The 18,433-nt window shown below is 36.8% G+C and overlaps 1 protein-coding gene across 3 annotated transcripts; it reads left to right on the forward strand.

Annotated features, from left to right (window-relative positions):
- The first annotated feature begins 8,564 nt into the window (after positions 1-8,564).
- LOC110375295 (adhesive plaque matrix protein) lies at positions 8,565-16,921 on the forward strand. 3 transcript variants are annotated; one of them, XM_021333359.3, is made up of 4 exons: positions 8,565-8,688; positions 13,426-13,680; positions 14,543-15,654; positions 15,748-16,921. In XM_021333359.3, the coding sequence occupies exons 1-4, from the start codon at positions 8,646-8,648 to the stop codon at positions 16,360-16,362; spliced, it is 2,025 nt and encodes a 674-aa protein (XP_021189034.3). In that variant the 5' UTR covers positions 8,565-8,645; the 3' UTR covers positions 16,363-16,921. The 3 variants fall into 3 exon arrangements, with proteins under 3 accessions (XP_021189034.3, XP_021189032.3, XP_021189033.3); XM_021333357.3 differs by having other exon boundaries at positions 14,543-16,921; XM_021333358.3 differs by having other exon boundaries at positions 13,426-13,650; positions 14,543-16,921.
- The last annotated feature ends 1,512 nt before the right edge of the window (positions 16,922-18,433 follow it).

The following is an 18,433-nucleotide window of genomic DNA, read 5'->3' on the forward strand; positions in this document are numbered from 1 at the left end:
CGCCGGTTTGTTTGGGCTCATAGATCAGTATGATAATAGTCATCTGAATGGTAGTATGAACACATTATAGATCAGGTATTTAGGCGGTATCAGAATGACTGAGAACTTTGATAGGAATAATATTTCCTTTAAACAAACAATGTCAATTTAGGGTAAATTTTCGGCCAACTGTTTAGTCGGCAGTGCACTCTAAATGTTTAAGTTTATTCGCCTCCAAATTATTTACTTGTCGTATCTGATTTTAAGCAAATAGCATTCAACATTCCTGAATTGAATGCATTTAAAACACTGGTTGCGATTTTAAGTAAAGTTTATTTTGTTAATTTTCTTCACATTTTAATATAGAAACATTGTACCTAATATCCTGTCAGCCGCATGATCATCAAATCGTAAAGGCGATAAAAACAGCACTTTACGTACGTGGGAAATGTAATTAAGGATGACTTAGTGCTTAACAAAGTATGTACTGACCTTCGCTGTTTCACAAATTACTATGTGTTATAGAGATAGGTATGAAAATAAATATGAGAAACCTTATATATTATGTTGTAAAACCCGCAGAAGGCAATGAAGTATCTTTTTGGAAATTATTACGAGTATGTTTTTGCACATTAAAAAAAACCATATTTCAACATTTTTTGAACTTATTGAATTCGTGATTTCACAACTCCCTGAAAAAGACATCAACGCGCGAAGTACTGCGCAAGCTGCCTTCGCGGCTTCGTACTAAGTTCATACATACAATCCTAATGAGTTACTATCAATCATGTCAAACTCATGGCAAATGATATTCGATTGATTAATAAACTAATTGAATGTATTCATCGAAGGCCCAACCATAATATTGACCTTTACATAATACGCGCTACTACTTTTCCCGCAGCTTCACTTACATACTAAGAAATGCTCGTAAAACCATTCAATGGTCTAACTTATGTTAGGCACATAAAACAGTTCAATATTTGTACTGCAAAGGCCTCCTTACTTTCGCATTTACAAGGATATGTATTTCACAATTTTCACTCTTACAAGGCGAGGCAAACAGTGTGCAAGTTAAGAAAACGAAAGTTGGCAGCGGATCCTGTACCACGTTTATACGTAGAAGGCTCGCAGCTTCTTCGTATGCAGGTCGGCTAGAGCTAAGGAGATGTAATACGGGTCAGACCACGGAGGAAGGAAAGATGTGTTGAGATGCCATAAGGTAGGTAGGTCAGGTGCCTTCTTGTAGGTCAAGTAACGTAGTAGTCAAGCAGGTCTAATTAAGATTCCAAGATTTTATTACATACATAGTTACAAGTGAAGCTAATATAAGCGTGTTAAAAAGGGCGGAACTAGTAATGTTCCTCGCCCCCTGTGCACTCGCATTTTGGCGACGTTATTTTTATAGGAGATTTTGCTCTATGACATCTCTGCTAGTCATTTATTTCTCGATGGGTCAGATGCTCCGTTTGCGACATTAGCCGGCACACGATTGCGTCCTTAAACGAAGCTTAAACCCGTTCGATGCACGCCAATCTGCGCACACGCATACCATAACCAAACTAATCTAAACCAAGTAATTTATTACCACCATTATGCAACTAGGTTAAAATCGTTTCCATGTTGTTAAAATTTTTAATTAGAGCTAAAGAAAAGTTTAATTAAGTCGAATTACGATTTGAATAATGATTAATAGGTGATGTTCTGTTCCTGGTTTAGTTGGCTCACCGTGCGTTATGTGATGTTATGACATAATTACTCAAAGGTTACAAAATGTGTTAATATTTCACGTCTATGTGTTAAATTGTGAAATGAAAGTGATAGTTAGAAATGTGACGAGTTTAAACTATAACAGTAACATTTCTCTTGAGATTTCTCTCGCGAAATGTTATTTATATGCAAAAATAAACACTAATATTGGTGCGTCGTGTTCTTTTTGCGGTTTATCACGTTTTGTTTGACACGACGCAGATAACTTGACGAGACGAAAACTGAGATAAGTATCACTTGCTTTTTAATTCTTGTTTTGCAACGTTAATGTTTTGGAAACGTGTCTTCTTACCGATGCATTTCAAGGCTTTGTTGAAAGTGACATTTTGCAGAGACCCGAGGGAGTTTTAGTTTTGTTGGTTAACTTGCACTTTGTTCAAATGTCACACTTCAGTATACAGGCTTTGCAAATAATAAACACTTTGAACGCAAACTAAATAAAGAGACAAGGTATGTCAGAGAATACACATATTATGGATATGGGTCTATCTATCAATACTCACATCTATAGACTAGAAAAGTGTACACTAAGTGGAAAAATGATGACGTTACTATCATTTGTTTTCCATTAATTTGTTGTCTGATAAACAAACGAGAAGTATAGGTACGTCTTACACATACAGACATATTACACACTAGAAGTTAGTGTTTGCTTCATCTCCACATTCGTCCATTGTCTTGATTGTTATAACCAGACGGCCAACGCAAGACAATACACCTCGTATGAAGCAACCTGGTGACAAATACACACTCTTATTACAATTGCATAAAGTTCATTATTTGCTAATTATTTTTAAGTCATCAGCGGTCAGTAAACAAAAGACGAACAGTTGATAAATGATGACTTATCGTGACCAATACTGGACGGTTTGAGTTGAAAGTTGACCTCTAAATGAAGCTAATTGTTGGTTTTATCTAGCCATTTTTGGACAGTATAATTAATAATAAGATAAGGAAATTTTAAAAGCGAATTGTATGTGATCGTCAATGTGTACTACTTGCTTAGTGATTTTTTTCTTTGAAGTAGTATGAATATGATCTTTTATGTAAATGCTTTTAAGATGCTTCTATGCTTTAAGTCTGTTTTAATATTTGACATAAAAATATGACGATTTTTCTCAGAATTACACATTTTTATTTAATTCAATAAACTCTTACAAGGAAAGTGAAAACGGAGCCTAAAATAACCTAGGAAATACTATAACAGACAAAAGAGTAAAATCTCATAAAACGACGACCACAGCCTTAAACAAAGAGGTATTAAAAGATTTATTTACGTCGCGAAAGCTGCGAGTCTGAATAGAATAGGAACATAAAGTTTTATATTTCCGTACTTTATATTACATAGGGTTTTGCTGTAAAAAATACGATACATTACTGAGGAGTTATAACGTAATTATCTACGGTGGAAAGATTCAAACTAATGACCATATGGTCTGACCATTTTTCAGTGCAGTTGACAATTCTGTTAGTCAGTAAAGCCCTTGAAAACTGACAGCTGTCAACTGTACAAAAATCGGTAGGGTTATTTAAGTCAGCGGAAAATATGGGGGTAATACAATTTATTTCTTGTTTGAAATCTTACGAATGTTTATTTTCCTAGGAAATGTATAAATTCGCGGTTACTATTATTTTCCGGTGACATATACATATTTAAGTAAATGACAGCCATCTAATCTATGATCTATGATGAAAAGTTTCAAACTATATGGTAGTAAATGACCGTAATTGAAGCGTAATATTAGCTCTAATATAACCGTATATATATGTGAGATAATTAGAGTTTGGTAGCGACTTGCGACAGTTTATCACAAGCGGGGCGCTGCGTCGCGTCGTGGAGTCGTGTCATGTCGCGGTTGGTGCTTCACTACTATGAGAACTGTTCTCGTTTTGAATAACTTGATTTTTTTATTCCCTTTTTATTTTTATTCTAGTTTGTAGGTAAGTTGTAGGTAAATAATTAAAAATAATTATTGTAAATAATTTTAAGTTTGTAAATATAGTAATAGTTTAAATTTTTATTGTAACTATGTCTTATCTATCGAATAAATTCACAAAGAACTTGTATTTTGAGCTATAAACGTTGCTTAAGCATGTCTTAAGTAATGAACAGATAATGACATAAAAACGTACTAATTTCTCAACACTACCGGAATGTTGGTAGCTTAAAAAAATATTTGTCATGAAAACGTAGTGTAATGGCAACAATGGCATCCGTAAAATATAAAATTAAAAAGTTGAGCTGTCAATAAACCGGAAATCAAAAATCAGCTGGTAAGAATCCAGCCATTTTGCTAATTAGCGGGTTAAACAAGGGTGTGAGGCTACTTAATTTGACAGCTCATTTAAGACATTGCTAAGAAAATGATTTATTTCAGCCACGTATATAAGTAAGATTTTTTCTTAAACACCCCTTAAGTATAACTTATTATTTAATTCATGTTTATAAGTAAGACTGTTGATTTTTAAGGTTTGCATTAGTGTTTGAATTAAAATTGATTATATTCAGGTTTAATAAAGCTGGTCTGCTTTTATAACAAGATTGAGAAATTTGACACCCATTATTCACTCAAATTTTATAAATAATGCCTGTCATAGTCAAGTAAAAAAAAAACAATCAATACCTGTATCTGAATTCCTCTAATACTTATACATTATAATTTCGGCTACTGACTATAATGATGAAGCAAACAATACGACAACTATTCATATCATGTTAGTTCGACTTTACAACACATGGTAGTGGTCTCGCGTGTGCGGAACGAGGCAGGTGAGGCAACTCGGGACACCTCATGGGAATCTATCACGACTTAGCGCCGTCTCGTGCTCCCATCAAATGTTCACTCTAATTTATGCGTGCTCTGACTTTTGCAGGCCCTGTATTTATGGCAGATTTGGGTTTTGAGTATTAAATCTATATATATCAAAATGAAACGTATTATGGGTATTTATTTTTATAATCTATTTCTACAATGTACACACTATACATATATACAAACTTAAACTACTTATCTTTATACAAAACTAAAAATAAAATACTATATACAAAATATATATAAACATAAAACATTGGCTGTAGATCAGAAAGTATCTATTTGAGGTTGCAAAATGTGGTTGTCAAATATTTGTGGAAAACTTTAGTTTGAATATATAGAATAAATTTCAGTATTCTATCGACCATCTTTACTGCGCCTAATACAAACTCAAACAGGAAGGCGTAACACTTAGATAAATCGCAGATGCTAACAGATAAAGCATCCTTGTAACTATCTAAATACTTATTGTCTTCCTAAAACATACGCCTTCTTAGATAAATCGCTGTTTGTTTAGCTCAATGGCAAGTTGTAGCCGTGAATCATCGAGTAACAATATGCTGTGTTGTTTAATTACATCGGTTTCACGGAGTAAGGAATGAGCGGAGATTTCATAATGCAGGTAGGTCAGGTGCCTTCTTTTAGGTTAAATAGGTTCAATGGGTATAACCAAACCGCCCAGTTAAGAGTGCATTAACATGGCGTTCGAGTTCCTTGAGTCAATTATATCGAATGGCTCAGACATTGAGTCTTTGAATGCAAAATATTTTTAAAAATTTAAAAATTTGAAATTTTTTAGATTTTTTTTTAGGTAATTTGTGTTAAACCTCACCAGGCTGGCATAATCCAGCAGCGTTTAAGCCTCTTAAAATAAAAGATTAAAAAAGTAAGAGTTCCTTGAGTCATCTATCAACGATTTTTGGTATTTGAAAAAATGGTCAGGTTCAAAGAAGGCGTATAAGGACGAAGGCAGTAACGTTCCTCGTCTCCTTTACACTCGCATTTTCACGCGCTTTTTTCTTAAGAGATTTTCCGTTATGGCACCTTTTTTTTTTTATTTTTTTTTTTTATTTAATTATCAAAAATAATGTTTACATTTTTTTTCACTGATTCAGCATCACTTAAACCTCTCAGGTTTGTATGTGATACTTCACAATTCTATTCGTCTCACACAATAAATTATACATAGGTAAACGTTACGTTACACATTTTATAACAAACACAAACAATTAATCAACACTGCCGAATATTTTCTAAGTACCCACTACTTAGAATACATTCGACAGTGTTCTGTTACAGATTTGAGAAGAAGTGTGTTCTTAATTTATATTTTATGTTATTTTTTGTTATGGCATCACGAGTATCAGCCTCCGCTAGTCATTTGTTCTCCATAACTGATTGCATCTGCTAAACAGTGGGGTGTTAGGTATTAAGTGTGGGCACAATTGGTATGGTGTCCCACGCCTGTGATATGCATCTGTGCTCGTTGTGCGTGTGAGGATGCTGTGAAAAATAAATACTGTATTACATGTTATAAGGTTTATGTAAGAATGGTACAGAAGCCTGCTACGAGTATTTGTAAGGAATATAATAATATAATATTTTTTCGTTAAATATTTATCTATAACAGAAAAAGTACCAAAATAGATATAAATATTTAAAAGTGATACTAAATTTTACTTTGTTTTTGTTGTTTCGATTTTCATACAGCAAGTTTATGATATTAAACCCTACTCAAACAAATTCATTAAGATCTGTTTCCAGTCAATAAGGTTGCATTTAAAAGTACTTTACAATGTCTATATAAAATCATCATCATCATCTTCCTGTCCTTTTCCCAAGTCATTTGGGGTCGGCGTAATATGTCTTTTACTTCCATTCCTCTCAGTGTCTATATAAAATAACAGCCTTACTTATAAACGTGAAATAAATAATAAGTAATACTTAAGGGCTGTTTAAAATATCTTACTTATAAACGTTGCTTAAGCATGTTTTAACTCACATTTAAACAGTACTTAAGACTTTAAGCAGTGATTAGTTAAAATGTTGCTTAGAAGGTGATTAGAGATTTTTATAAGTAAGGCGGCAAATAAATAATTATCTACATAAGAAATTAGTTATTTTTCGCAAGTCATGTCTAAGTAGGAGTTTATTGCTTAATGGTTGGCCCGCCTCACAAATTGCTTCACTCACATGGTTCTGAGTTAGCAGGAAGCGACTGCGGTAACCTCCGTGACCCATTACGAGTATACATCTATGTAGTTAGTAGTTTAAGTTCGCTGGCTAATAATTGAAAACAGAACATAATGTTATAAAATAATGATTAGAAGTTGATTTTGTAAATCTCGTAAATGCTACCGGTTCCAAATATAAAGAAGTTTTTACCAATGCTCTATATCATCCTCCGAGCCCTTTTCCCAACTATGTTGGGGTCGGCTTCCAGTCTAACCGGATATAGCTAAGTACCAGTGCTTTACAAGGAACGACTGCCCTATCTGACCCCCTCAACCCTGTTCCCAGGCAACCCAATACCCCTAGGTTAGACTTAGTACCATGCTCTATAGTTTGCAACTTTTATAATCTAGCTACTAGTATATCTAGTACCTAAGTCTATTTTAAAAAAGCTAAGGTCTCGTTAAGTTTGATTGAACTCCTGAACGTGCTCATGCTTATAAATTAACATACAATGCGTATTAAATTTTCATCATTTTTGAGACACCGCGGAAGAAAACGTCAAGTGGATTTAAAAAAAACTCTGACACTACCATTTGTTAATTAGACAGGAATATGGAAAAGAGACGGAATAAATATACATATACCTGAAAGCGAATGAACTGCGATATAAAAATAAAATAAAGAAACTACAATTTCTATTAGCAATAAAAACCATTGAATATATTGATTGAATACATTGAATATCTTTCAATTCAATAATACAGTCATTCAGTTGCTCTTTACAAAGACTTCCTACTATTTACTTTTACAAATGTATGGAGATGAAGACGTGAACAGTAATCACACTGTTATGCCTTTATTATACGAACTTATTTACATAATGTACATCGCCGATGTGTGTGTAGGTGTAATGGTTCACATCTAATGTACATACCCTAGATCTATATTTTTTTCTGAAAGTAAAAGTCGTATTCCTAGCGACAGTAAATACTCATTGTTGTTATTGCATTCCTCATTCGATATACTCAAGTTACATCAAGCTTCGATTGCTTTTTTGAATAGCATTTTCATCGTTAGTTAAATGGACTACAATATTCGCATGCTCGATAAAAACGCACTATATTGCTACATTCCCTTTATTGATTAACTCGACACAAAACTAATGATCGTACCAAATCGTAACAGAAGTAAAAACTTGAGTATCTCACGCCTATTATGTGCTGGCATTATTTAATCAGATTCATGCAAGTGTGTATTATCTTGTATAATTAATAATTTTAAAAGTCTTGCAATTAGGGACAACTCAAGACATATAATTGATGATTTTCCCAATAGACGGTCTGGCCGTGTAATAGATTCGGCGGGTCGTGACGTAATGCAATAAAACTTATGAGTAATGAGCTAACAAAACAATAGTTCGAGATACACATCGGTGATGTCTAATAAATCACGCGTCCGGTTCACTGGCAAATGCCACAGTCTCATGAGATGAATGAGAGCGGTCACAACTGTTAGATAAACATATGTTTTACTTTCTTAAAAGCAAATTCCTTTTAATTGTGTTTGTACTTCGTTGTGTACCTGCGTGTGTAGTGTTATATAAATATAACAGAATAAACAAAAATTTACAAAAAAAGAAGTGGAAAACCTTCTGGAAAAAAAAGTTTCGAGTCATCGGAAGATATTTAATCAAATTCTTAAAAACATTAAACTGTAAAGGAAATAAGTGTGAACGAAGCTGCTAGTAGCCATTAACAAAATTGATAAACTGCTAATATTATTACACTGTGACTACGCAGCATTCATCTACGGGGCGGGCGGCGAGCTTTCAGTTCTCCCCTCCTTCGGCCGGGCGGGCGGCGCGCGCGCACCCAGCCGCAGTCCCTTCGCGACGCACCTCGCGACAACATGTCCCCTCTGTGGATCTTGCTAACATTGCTCCCCGTCCTGGGTAAGTCGACAACACGCGTGTGACCCGCACCTGTCTACTGTGCCATATCGGAAGTGACCGGAATTATCTAAATATCACTCGTGTTCTTTCGCCGCTTGGTAATGTTGCTCTGTGTGAATTTTCCACATTTTGGTTTGTTGTGTTTTGATGCTGCGTCTGTAGTGAGGATGTTGGTGTTAGTGCTCGGGGTCGGGCTCGTGCGTATTATGTGGAAGTATTCGTAGTTTGAGTGTGCCTATTGTGCAGGACGTCCGGGCGCGTCGGAAGTTAAATATACCAGTTTATTGTTTGGAAATGTAATTTTTTGCACGAAAATATTGTCATAAATAATTATTTATCAAAATCAATAGTTTTGTCTATTTTCTATAAAAAATCTTATTCAGGAAAACATCCTTCCAAAAGTGCAAATATAAAAGTTTCAAAACTTTCGCAATCAACCGGCGTTATCGCATACATAGTATATTGAAAACAATGACCCATAAAGTTTGTCCTACAAGTAAAGTAAACTCAATATTTTGTAAGACGCATAACACAAACATCAGGTTGCACATTACAGATGTTCTCGTACGTCGCTGCGAGCACTGCACGTCAGTTGCGCAACTGATGCACTTTCCATTTGCCGCTGCGCCCGCGCCGATCGCGCATCGCCACGATAATCGATTCCCCGGATTTGCATAAGTGATATTCCCACGGTCCGCTCTCCGTAAGAACTAGGGCGGCGTGACGGTCGGCGAACGGATGGGTCGACTCAAGGTTCATGGGTTTGGGCACTTACCCGAGTGCAAATATCAATGCAGGCATGTTCGGGTTGTGGTTGAAGGGTCGCTTGCAGTTCGTACCTACGATCGCAGTTGGGCAATTGTTGGCCCCGTTTGTGGTTAGATATTTGTGTTTGACATATAATCCCTTCCCTTCGAGACCGTAACTAGGTTAAATAGTAACTATGATAGGATATTTTATGTATAGAGAGGGCTCGTTCTCGGCTCGTTCAGACATCGCGGAAAAACCGAATAACATAAATTAATTAAATTGTTAAGTTTTAATTATTGCGTTCTAAATGTAGATAGATTCAATGGATATTAGCTCATTAAGTACCTACGTTGCTTGAACATTTTGCAACAGTGTGAACTAATAACGTTTTTGCCACATAACATTATATTGTGTGGAAAATCTAATGTATTGAACCGTAACAATCAAAGCGTGAGAAAAATAACATTTACCTTGTATTTGAGTATGAATGAAAGCGAAAGTATAAATATTATCGACTTATATTTCTGTGTTCGCAGCATATCTTATTGACTCGATATGAATGAACGATCACCTGTCAATATTTCACCGAGTCATCACAACAATGAGTTACATCATCGCATACATTAGCACAAGTCGCTGAGTGTAGCACTTTTTGAGTCGAGTTGCAAATGTAAATAAATAAACAAAGAAATTTCCGGTGTAGCAATGTGTTTGCATTTTATTGTGACATTGATAGCATCTGCTATGCCAATAAAAACTTGATACGTAATTACGACATCAATGTAATTTCACGGCACATTAAACTAACAGCTTTGTATGTTTACGAAAGTAGAAACAAATGAATGCTCTCGACGTTACCGAACTACTTCCATCACGTTGGATGCAGTTCGGTTATTGTAAAATGTCCTATCTGTTAATCAAACGATGTTGTATAATAGGAAACGGTAGTAATTTGATTAACTTTATCTGTCATGCATTGTCTTCGTTTTATCAGTCAATCAGATCACGTCTTTCTTCCGTCTCAAGCACTCAGATTTCTAAAGACTGATTACATTTTTTATTCGTGGCACAATTCAGGCTTAGGTAACATCTTAAAAGAAGAACAAATTTCGTATGAGAGAAATGGGAAGTAACTCATAACTCATAAAGCACGTACGCAATTACCTAAACGGTAATGTCTGCTCTTTGACCTCTCGGCGGATTAAAAAATGATCAACATTTGTTTGTGAGCGTAGTAAAGTTAGGCGTTATTAGCTTACATAAGGTAGTGGTGTGACCTTTTGTAGAGGATGCTATGGCACCTTACAGCGCGCGCGGTTGCGCAAGCGCGCCCGCGATCTTATCGCTCACCCCGCTGCCCCCTCCCACGGACCAAGTATACCACACGCATGGGAATCCACCTTTGTTATTTGATCTTTACTGGACTGTGACTGTTTTAGGTGTAGAACAGAATTAATTGCTGTTAATGAATCAGTTTTTCTTTCGAGTCGAGACAATAGGCTAGTTTCCTAAAAAATAATAATTAGTCCGTCTTGTAGATTGTCCAAAATTAAGCGATACGTATTTTTTCTTTTTTAAATTGGATCAGAACTTGTTAAGATATAGCGTGTTAAAGTTGAGTGTGACGTCACAAGTTGCTACAATTTTCAGGACACTGTGACGTAAAAGGCCCCCACTCCTAATTTTTGAAGTGTATTATCTTTGTCATTTTATGTTTAATTAAAAAAAGAAAAAATACGTATCCAATATTTTTTGATTATCTAAAAAGCGGACTAAATATTATTTCATTATTTCAACCATGGAAACTACCCTATTGATATTGTCTGTTTTGTGTTTTTCTCGTAGCTAGGTTGTAAGTATGGAGGGCAACTCACAGCAAATTTTCATATTGTTTATTCGGATGGTAACCCTTATTTATGGGCTTCGATATAATATGTAACAAGCATATATTATTGACTATCCGTAAACGTGTCAAAACTTTTTGCTGTAATATGTCACTCTATTGTCTACGCCTGAAATAGGCATCCATAAACGCTGCTCAATGTAGTGTTACACGCGTATTATTGTAGTATAACACGCGTATTATTCCGCGCGTCTTAGGTAATACGCACATGCGTCCGAGATTATTGTGCGCTGACCATTACGAATTGGAAGTAACACATTGTATGTAAAGTGCGTTCGGGACTATGCGGCGGAACCTAATCGTAGAACAAAGTCATAACACTAAGGCAGAAACTCAAAATAATATAGGTACTAGTAGATGTGTATTGGTTTTTAAGAAATAAAATTCCTACATACTTCGCGCACCTTTATTTTTTTATCAATCTTCCGAAAGTTTTTTTTTCACAATTTCGTTTTCCAATCTGTCTTTGTGGAAACTCACTTACCTAAAATTTACTTTAATGTCTTGGAAAGTGTTATAAAAATATAACCTTCTTCAACATGAAGTGGAATTTCCGAGGAAGTTCGTCAGTCACGCTAGCCGCGATGAGTGATACCAATTACTGACTTGACTAGACGTTATTTTTTCTTCACTATAATTACCGGCTGGCCCATCGATCATTACCCGTAACACATTCCATTTTGTACATCGTCTTTCGAAATAAATAACCAATTCAATTAATCGGTATCTGAAGAAACTGTGCGTTCTGTTGCAATGTGTAGTTATGGTTAATAAAATGGTTTAATTGCGGTGATGTTAGAACCACGTTTTACGTTTAGAGATTTAAGAGAACAGTAGAGCACACTGCAGACTAAACAGTCGTCCGATAGTTGGTCCTGTATGGTCCGGTATGGTTATCAATTTTTTTTTCTTTGGAATATCGTGAATTCAATCAAAGTTTTCAGTCGGTGTGATACATTCTAAATATCTAATCTTTGTACTGTGCTTAATATCCTTCATCTTCACACTGGTTTATGAGCATGAAAAATCTGTCGGCCGACTAAAAGTTTGCAGTGTGCTCTTAGAGTTTAATGGTGCAGGTCACCGCTCTTTCGCGGATCTTACCTACATTCACCGGGATTAGCGTGCTTCACGTTATAATGTCGCAATGTACTCGTCTCATTAGACGGGTTAGTCGCAAGAAATTGTAGGTTTACCTAAAGTGACACTGTTCGCACAATAGTCGCCTTGGACGATGAGAACTGACTATCATTGCCATCAGAACGACCAAAGCCACTGCAATTTATTGTTATCTGCATAAATCTGTCTGCTGAATAAACTTGTAGAATGTTAAAACGCGTGTTGGCATTATTTCCTTAATACCGGCAATATAAAATAATGCATTTCTTTCTAGCGGTCAAAATTGCCAAAAAAGTAATTTAGCATTAATGATTTACAAACTGCATGATGGTAATACTGTTTGAGTAATAATTAAAAATATTAAACATCTGAAATTATGGTCTGTAAAGCATAATTCAGAGAACTATGTTAGATTAATAAAACTTACATAGGTAATATAAAATGCATAGACATAAAATGAGAAGTGAAACTCATTTATCATTTTATACTTATTTTCCTAAGATATAAATCAGTTATAAAAACAAGAAAGCTAGTCTATGCACATAGTAATTATAATAATCAAATAACTCATGCATTAATAATGTGGGTTTGCACCAATTAAGTGATTTATGTGATCCAAGTCCATAATTGGTTAATAACAAGATAAAAAAGTTATTGGTACGAATCATCTAATCTATTCACACAGATGCTGAAGCAATAAGCAGAAACAAAAGTGCATAGGTATGCCTGCATTTGTACGAGTACAATATGTACTTCATACTTTATTTAAAAAAAAGGGAATTAGGTAGTCAAAGTAAAAACTTTTTTTTTACAGCTTATTAGGTTTCTCGTTTTACAAATAATAAAGTACACCAAATATTTCAACACAAATACGGCATGTAGACCCCAGTCTATTCAATGACGGAACGCTCCCCGTTTACCTATTTTTTTTGTAATCCGTACAAGTACATTTTCATTCTGTACAGGGAGCGCCGAAAGGTTCAACTGCAAAGGCAGAATCTTAGGCGCATACTACGCGGACGCTAAATCCGGCTGCAAGGCTTTCCACGTGTGCGTGAGGGTCGCAGGCGGAGGCATCCGAGACTTCAGGTTCTTCTGTCCCCCGGGCACGCTGTTCCACCAGGAGGCGCAGACCTGCACGGACTGGGGAGACGACGACCCGCTGGCCTGTCCTGCCGATATCTACGACGGTCAGTTCGATCTCTACAGGATCGGATCCGGTGAGCCAGCTTTGCAACTAACACTACGCTCACCAATATCGAAATTTAGTTAGTCAATTATATAGCAAAGTAAATAAGGCAATTTCTTAGTACGTCAATATATAAAAAGGTAACAAATGTGGCATTCAACGATTTCATGCCTGTGCCATATTTATGTAACTAATTTCAAATTAATAATTAAGACTGAAAATGTTGTGTGAGAAACAAATATTACAAGCATATTAGATACTCAAATGATATATACAAAGGATGTTTAAGACATTGATTAATGATATTTGTGAGTGCATGTAATTAATGCTATGTAATTAATTAGAGCTGTACATAACTTACAAGTTATTAAAAACCGCTTAGAAATACAACCTTTGAATTTGGAGTAGGCAGCTCTGATTGGGAGTAATTTGAGAAGCGATTTTATCTCATCAAAGAGTTTGTATAGATAAACAATTATGTGTATTGATTAAGCAGTGGGCGGTAATCAGTCATAATAACTCATGTTATTATTATTTGCGTAACTTCTTTGGAAATTACAGTAGAAGTAATAGGGAATACAAGGTCGACTTGCAGAGATGACTAATTATACCTACCTCATGAAAATTATTGGTATAAATAACCTGAGACCAACCAGGTTGTTGACGCGTCTCCTGCACTTGTAGTGGACACTATTGGTAATGAATTGCAAAACATTTAAGCTTCAGCAGAACGCTTGCATTCTAAAGCTTTTAAAAACGTAGATCATTGTTTCATTAGACTGCAAATTGGCGCCTGTTTCAGTAAATCTGTGCAAGCTGAAGCTTCACTGTAAATGTAGTTTTAGTACCTTTTATTTATTGTATGTGTGTTATAATATATCTGTTTACAACAGGATTTGACACCAAGAAGTTGTCGTCTTATGGAAATCGCGATGATGAAGCTGAATTCGGTCTCCAGCGAGCCGAGACCGGAGACCGTCGGTTAGCTCAGAACAATGTCGCGCCGAACCGACCCGACTCCGACCTCCGTGCAGCGCACTCCTCGGACTTCTTCAGTGGACAACGTGACCGTGGCCGTGATGAGCAATCCTCCGTCGCATCCTCTCCTTCACCTGTCTCGTCCCAACAGCCTTACCAACGCCAATCCTTCCGAAGACCCACCACCCAACGCACTTATCCTACTACTCAACGCACATTCCCTCCTACACAGTACACGACCCCCGCTTCACCCCCGTCCTCTCAACAGCCCGCCATCCCGCCCCAACAGTATGATGCACACTCTAAACGCAAGCTGGTTAGGAAACGCCCTATCTATGTGTCCACACAGGCACCTCCCACCACCTTCCTACCGAACACTGCCCCACAACAACAGTATTCTGAGCCTCCCCAACAAAACTTTAACCGCCGCTATAACGCTCAAAATAGGCAAACGATCACCCCACCTCCCAACGTACCTCCGCAATATAAACAATTCAAGGATGAATACGTTGAAGTTCCCCGAGTCACTCCTAAGCAAAGTAACAGATTTTACCCCAGTAGCGCACCTTCCACTTATTCACAGTCCCAGTCCACCGCCGCTCCACGGTTTAATAAGAAGGATGGTCTCGTAGAGTTATATAATTACGACGCCCAGTCAACTCCAGGACTTAATGTTCAGAACGAGAATCGACCCTTCAAAGTTAGAAATAGTTTCAACGTAGCTGATGTTCCTAGAGACCCCGAATTCGCGCGTGCCAAGAACTTCAATAATTACAATAATAGAGTAGAAAACAACAGGGACAATGTCAGAGATACGCCAACGACTATTGACTACAGCGTTTCTGCAAGAACTTTCCCCACGACCACGCCAGCTTATAAAAACTTTAATAGTGTCTCTTATGAACCTGAAAAGAACAATTTTGTGCCTTACTCGAAACAAGCCTATTACAACAATCCCTCAACCACTGTTGCTCCGACCACGACCTACTCGACTGCACGCCCTGAACCTCCGCTCAACTTGAACACGGTAGCGTATAACACTAACCTCGCCTTTAACACTCAATCTGCCAACTTTGCTGAAGATGACGATGAAGATGACGGCCAATATCATCCTCCTCAGGGCGAAGACGATGGGCAGTACCGCCCCGAGTTATACGACCGCGAACTCCTGGCTGGTGCTCATTCCCTCAATATTGCTGCGAGTGGCAACAGGCTACCCGAAGATCGCAAGAAATCAGGCAAAACGCAACCTCCTCCTAAACCATCGGCTCAGACTGCAGCACCAAGGCCGTTCAGGCCTGCACCTTCCCCTACAGCACCACCGACCACAAGAGCACCCGAAGTAATCTACACGACAACGCCACAACCGCAGACAGTGAACACTCAACGTACTTTTGATTATTTCCAAACCTACACAACCACATCTCGGCCGGCTGACTATCAAGCATTGAACCAGAACTATGCCCCCGCTAATGAGGTATCTGTTGGGCCGACAACGACTGTTGCTCCCCGAGTGCCGGAGACCCGGCCCCCTCGTCCTCCGAGCCGCGTGCCCGTGCCACCCACGCCGCCGTCGACTCCTGCGCCGCGACCCACCACCCGCGCCCCGCACTTCGCGAACCCTCCGCACAACAAAGAAGACAACAGCTATGACTACGCGTACTACGACTCCGATCCAGGGTTCGCAGAATATGACCATATAGAAGAATTTGGTAAAACTAAAACAAGAGCGTAATAAATATTGTGTGTTGTTAAATCACTGCCATTAAATTAGTCGCCTCTTTAGATCAACTCCTAAGTAGAAGTTTTTTGATGTTTGAATTCAATGATAACCTTATTGAGTGGAAAAGTGTTTGTCTAGTTTAAAATGCAGGGATATAGGTTTAAGACTGCTTAATCGTAAATGCTTATAACGGCAGCAGCAAAGTACAACTTTTGTAAATAAAACTTGGAAATAATATTTATTAGGAGGATTCCAGATTTGTCATACCTACCACTTAAATGTAACAAATGCAGTTCTATTTATATCTAAAGAGGCTTACCAGTAGTTACCCTAAATTATTTGTGATATTATTATTGATGTTTCTATTGGCATAGTCGTTTGTTACTGTATAAGTATTTACAAACAATCGATTATGGATTTGGGCGAGTAGAAGTTGTACTCTCACTTGCCAACATTGGTGTTTACTGATATAGATTTACGTTTATCTACGTATGTACAATAGAAAGTAAGTTATGACGATAGATTGTAAAATATTTCATTGTAAATAAAGTTTTCTTAATAAACAATGGCTTGTGCAATTTGTGTCACTTCTCAAAGCACGTGAGAACCGGTGAACAATTTAGACGTTTAGTCGAGCACTGCACATATGCAGACAAACAAAAGAACGCTTTCGACACTATGCTGTGACGCGGATAGCTATCTAAACACCGCAGTTAAGTCACCTTACACACTATTTAATGAGTTTTTAAAGAGGTGCTCAGGTAGAATGTGTGTAAATGATCGTCTGCCCAAGAATAGCGTAGGAATTTCATCTAAAGAATCTACTTACATTAGGGTTAAAATTTTTTGACCATACATAAATTTTGGCAAATAGGAGATAATAAAACATATTACACTACCTAAAACTGAGTATGAACATTGCAGCTGGCATACCTCACTACATTACATAAGGTAGTTATCAAAAGATTTAATTATTTCCGGAAAACACATTTTCCTGAGCAAAAAATGTTCCATACATTTTTCTGAGAGTCACAAGTAGGTCACACCTTATAGGCATTTGTAACTTTCTTCTTAGCTATCCAGGTTTCATCTGTATACCTAATCAGATCAACCATAATGTCCTAAACGAGATAACTTCTATACATCGAACAATACTTAGCCATTATGGTAAGTAAAGAGGTAACACATTGAACGCAATTTTATTCGTGCAAAGGAAGTCAATAGATCACCTAATGACTTTACCATCGCCGATGCGTTCACACGTTATATAATAATGGTCTACATACATACATAATCTACAGCTTTTTGCCTACGCATGTAACCAGAATATACGGAACACCCACTTCCACGATAACGTATACAAAATAAAAGACTTGCTTAAGTTAAATATGTGCTCTACGAGTCTACGACTATTAATCACAAGATGGATGCTGAATGCCGAAATAGGAAAGATAACTTTTTGTCAGGCGGATCGTTGTAAGGTGAATCCAGGTTGTATCCATGACGGGTATTTTTCCGATTCGATGATATAGTCAGATTTTGGCTGCTTTTATTAAAAGTCAAGTAGGGGATTCCCCCTGAGTAAAGGATTTACTTTAAGTCACTAATATCAAGGACGAATTAGAACACTAATAAATGAACGGCTGATTGATGTATGTAATAGGTAAGTTGCTCATATCATATACTCCTACGTACATACCTACCTATTGTTTTTATTGAATCCTTAAACTAAAAATATTTTCTACAATACTTTTTACCAGCAGCGCCATCTAGCGTCGAGTAGCTAAACTAACAATACATGAAAGCTGAACATTATTTTCATATTTAAAAGTCGTATCGGACTATCAACTGGTTCTAATGTTAATTTACTATCATCATAAGTAAATAAGACACTCCTTACTTATTTCTCGACTCCCGTTTTACCATATAACGCTAGTTCCATCTGTTCAAACACAGATGTCGCTAGCAGTATTTGTCATTCAGACATTTACTGAAAATAAGCTTCTACTCACGGCATTGCTGTTAAAACCGTTATCACAGATTTAAAAGTATTTATGTACGAATCTTAACATAATTAGTTTTC

The sequence above is a fragment of the Helicoverpa armigera genome, chromosome 4 (genome assembly GCF_030705265.1).
Source record: "Helicoverpa armigera isolate CAAS_96S chromosome 4, ASM3070526v1, whole genome shotgun sequence".
Taxonomy (NCBI): Eukaryota; Metazoa; Arthropoda; class Insecta; order Lepidoptera; family Noctuidae; genus Helicoverpa; species Helicoverpa armigera.

Coding starts and splice junctions, on each gene's coding strand:
- LOC110375295 (XM_021333357.3), top strand. CDS start 8,646: ATGTCCCCTCTGTGGATCTTGCTAACATTGCTCCCCGTCCTGG. Junction 8,689..13,425: donor AACATTGCTCCCCGTCCTGG/GTAAGTCGACAA, acceptor CATTCTGTACAG/GGAGCGCCGAAAGGTTCAAC. Junction 13,681..14,542: donor TCTCTACAGGATCGGATCCG/GTGAGCCAGCTT, acceptor TGTTTACAACAG/GATTTGACACCAAGAAGTTG.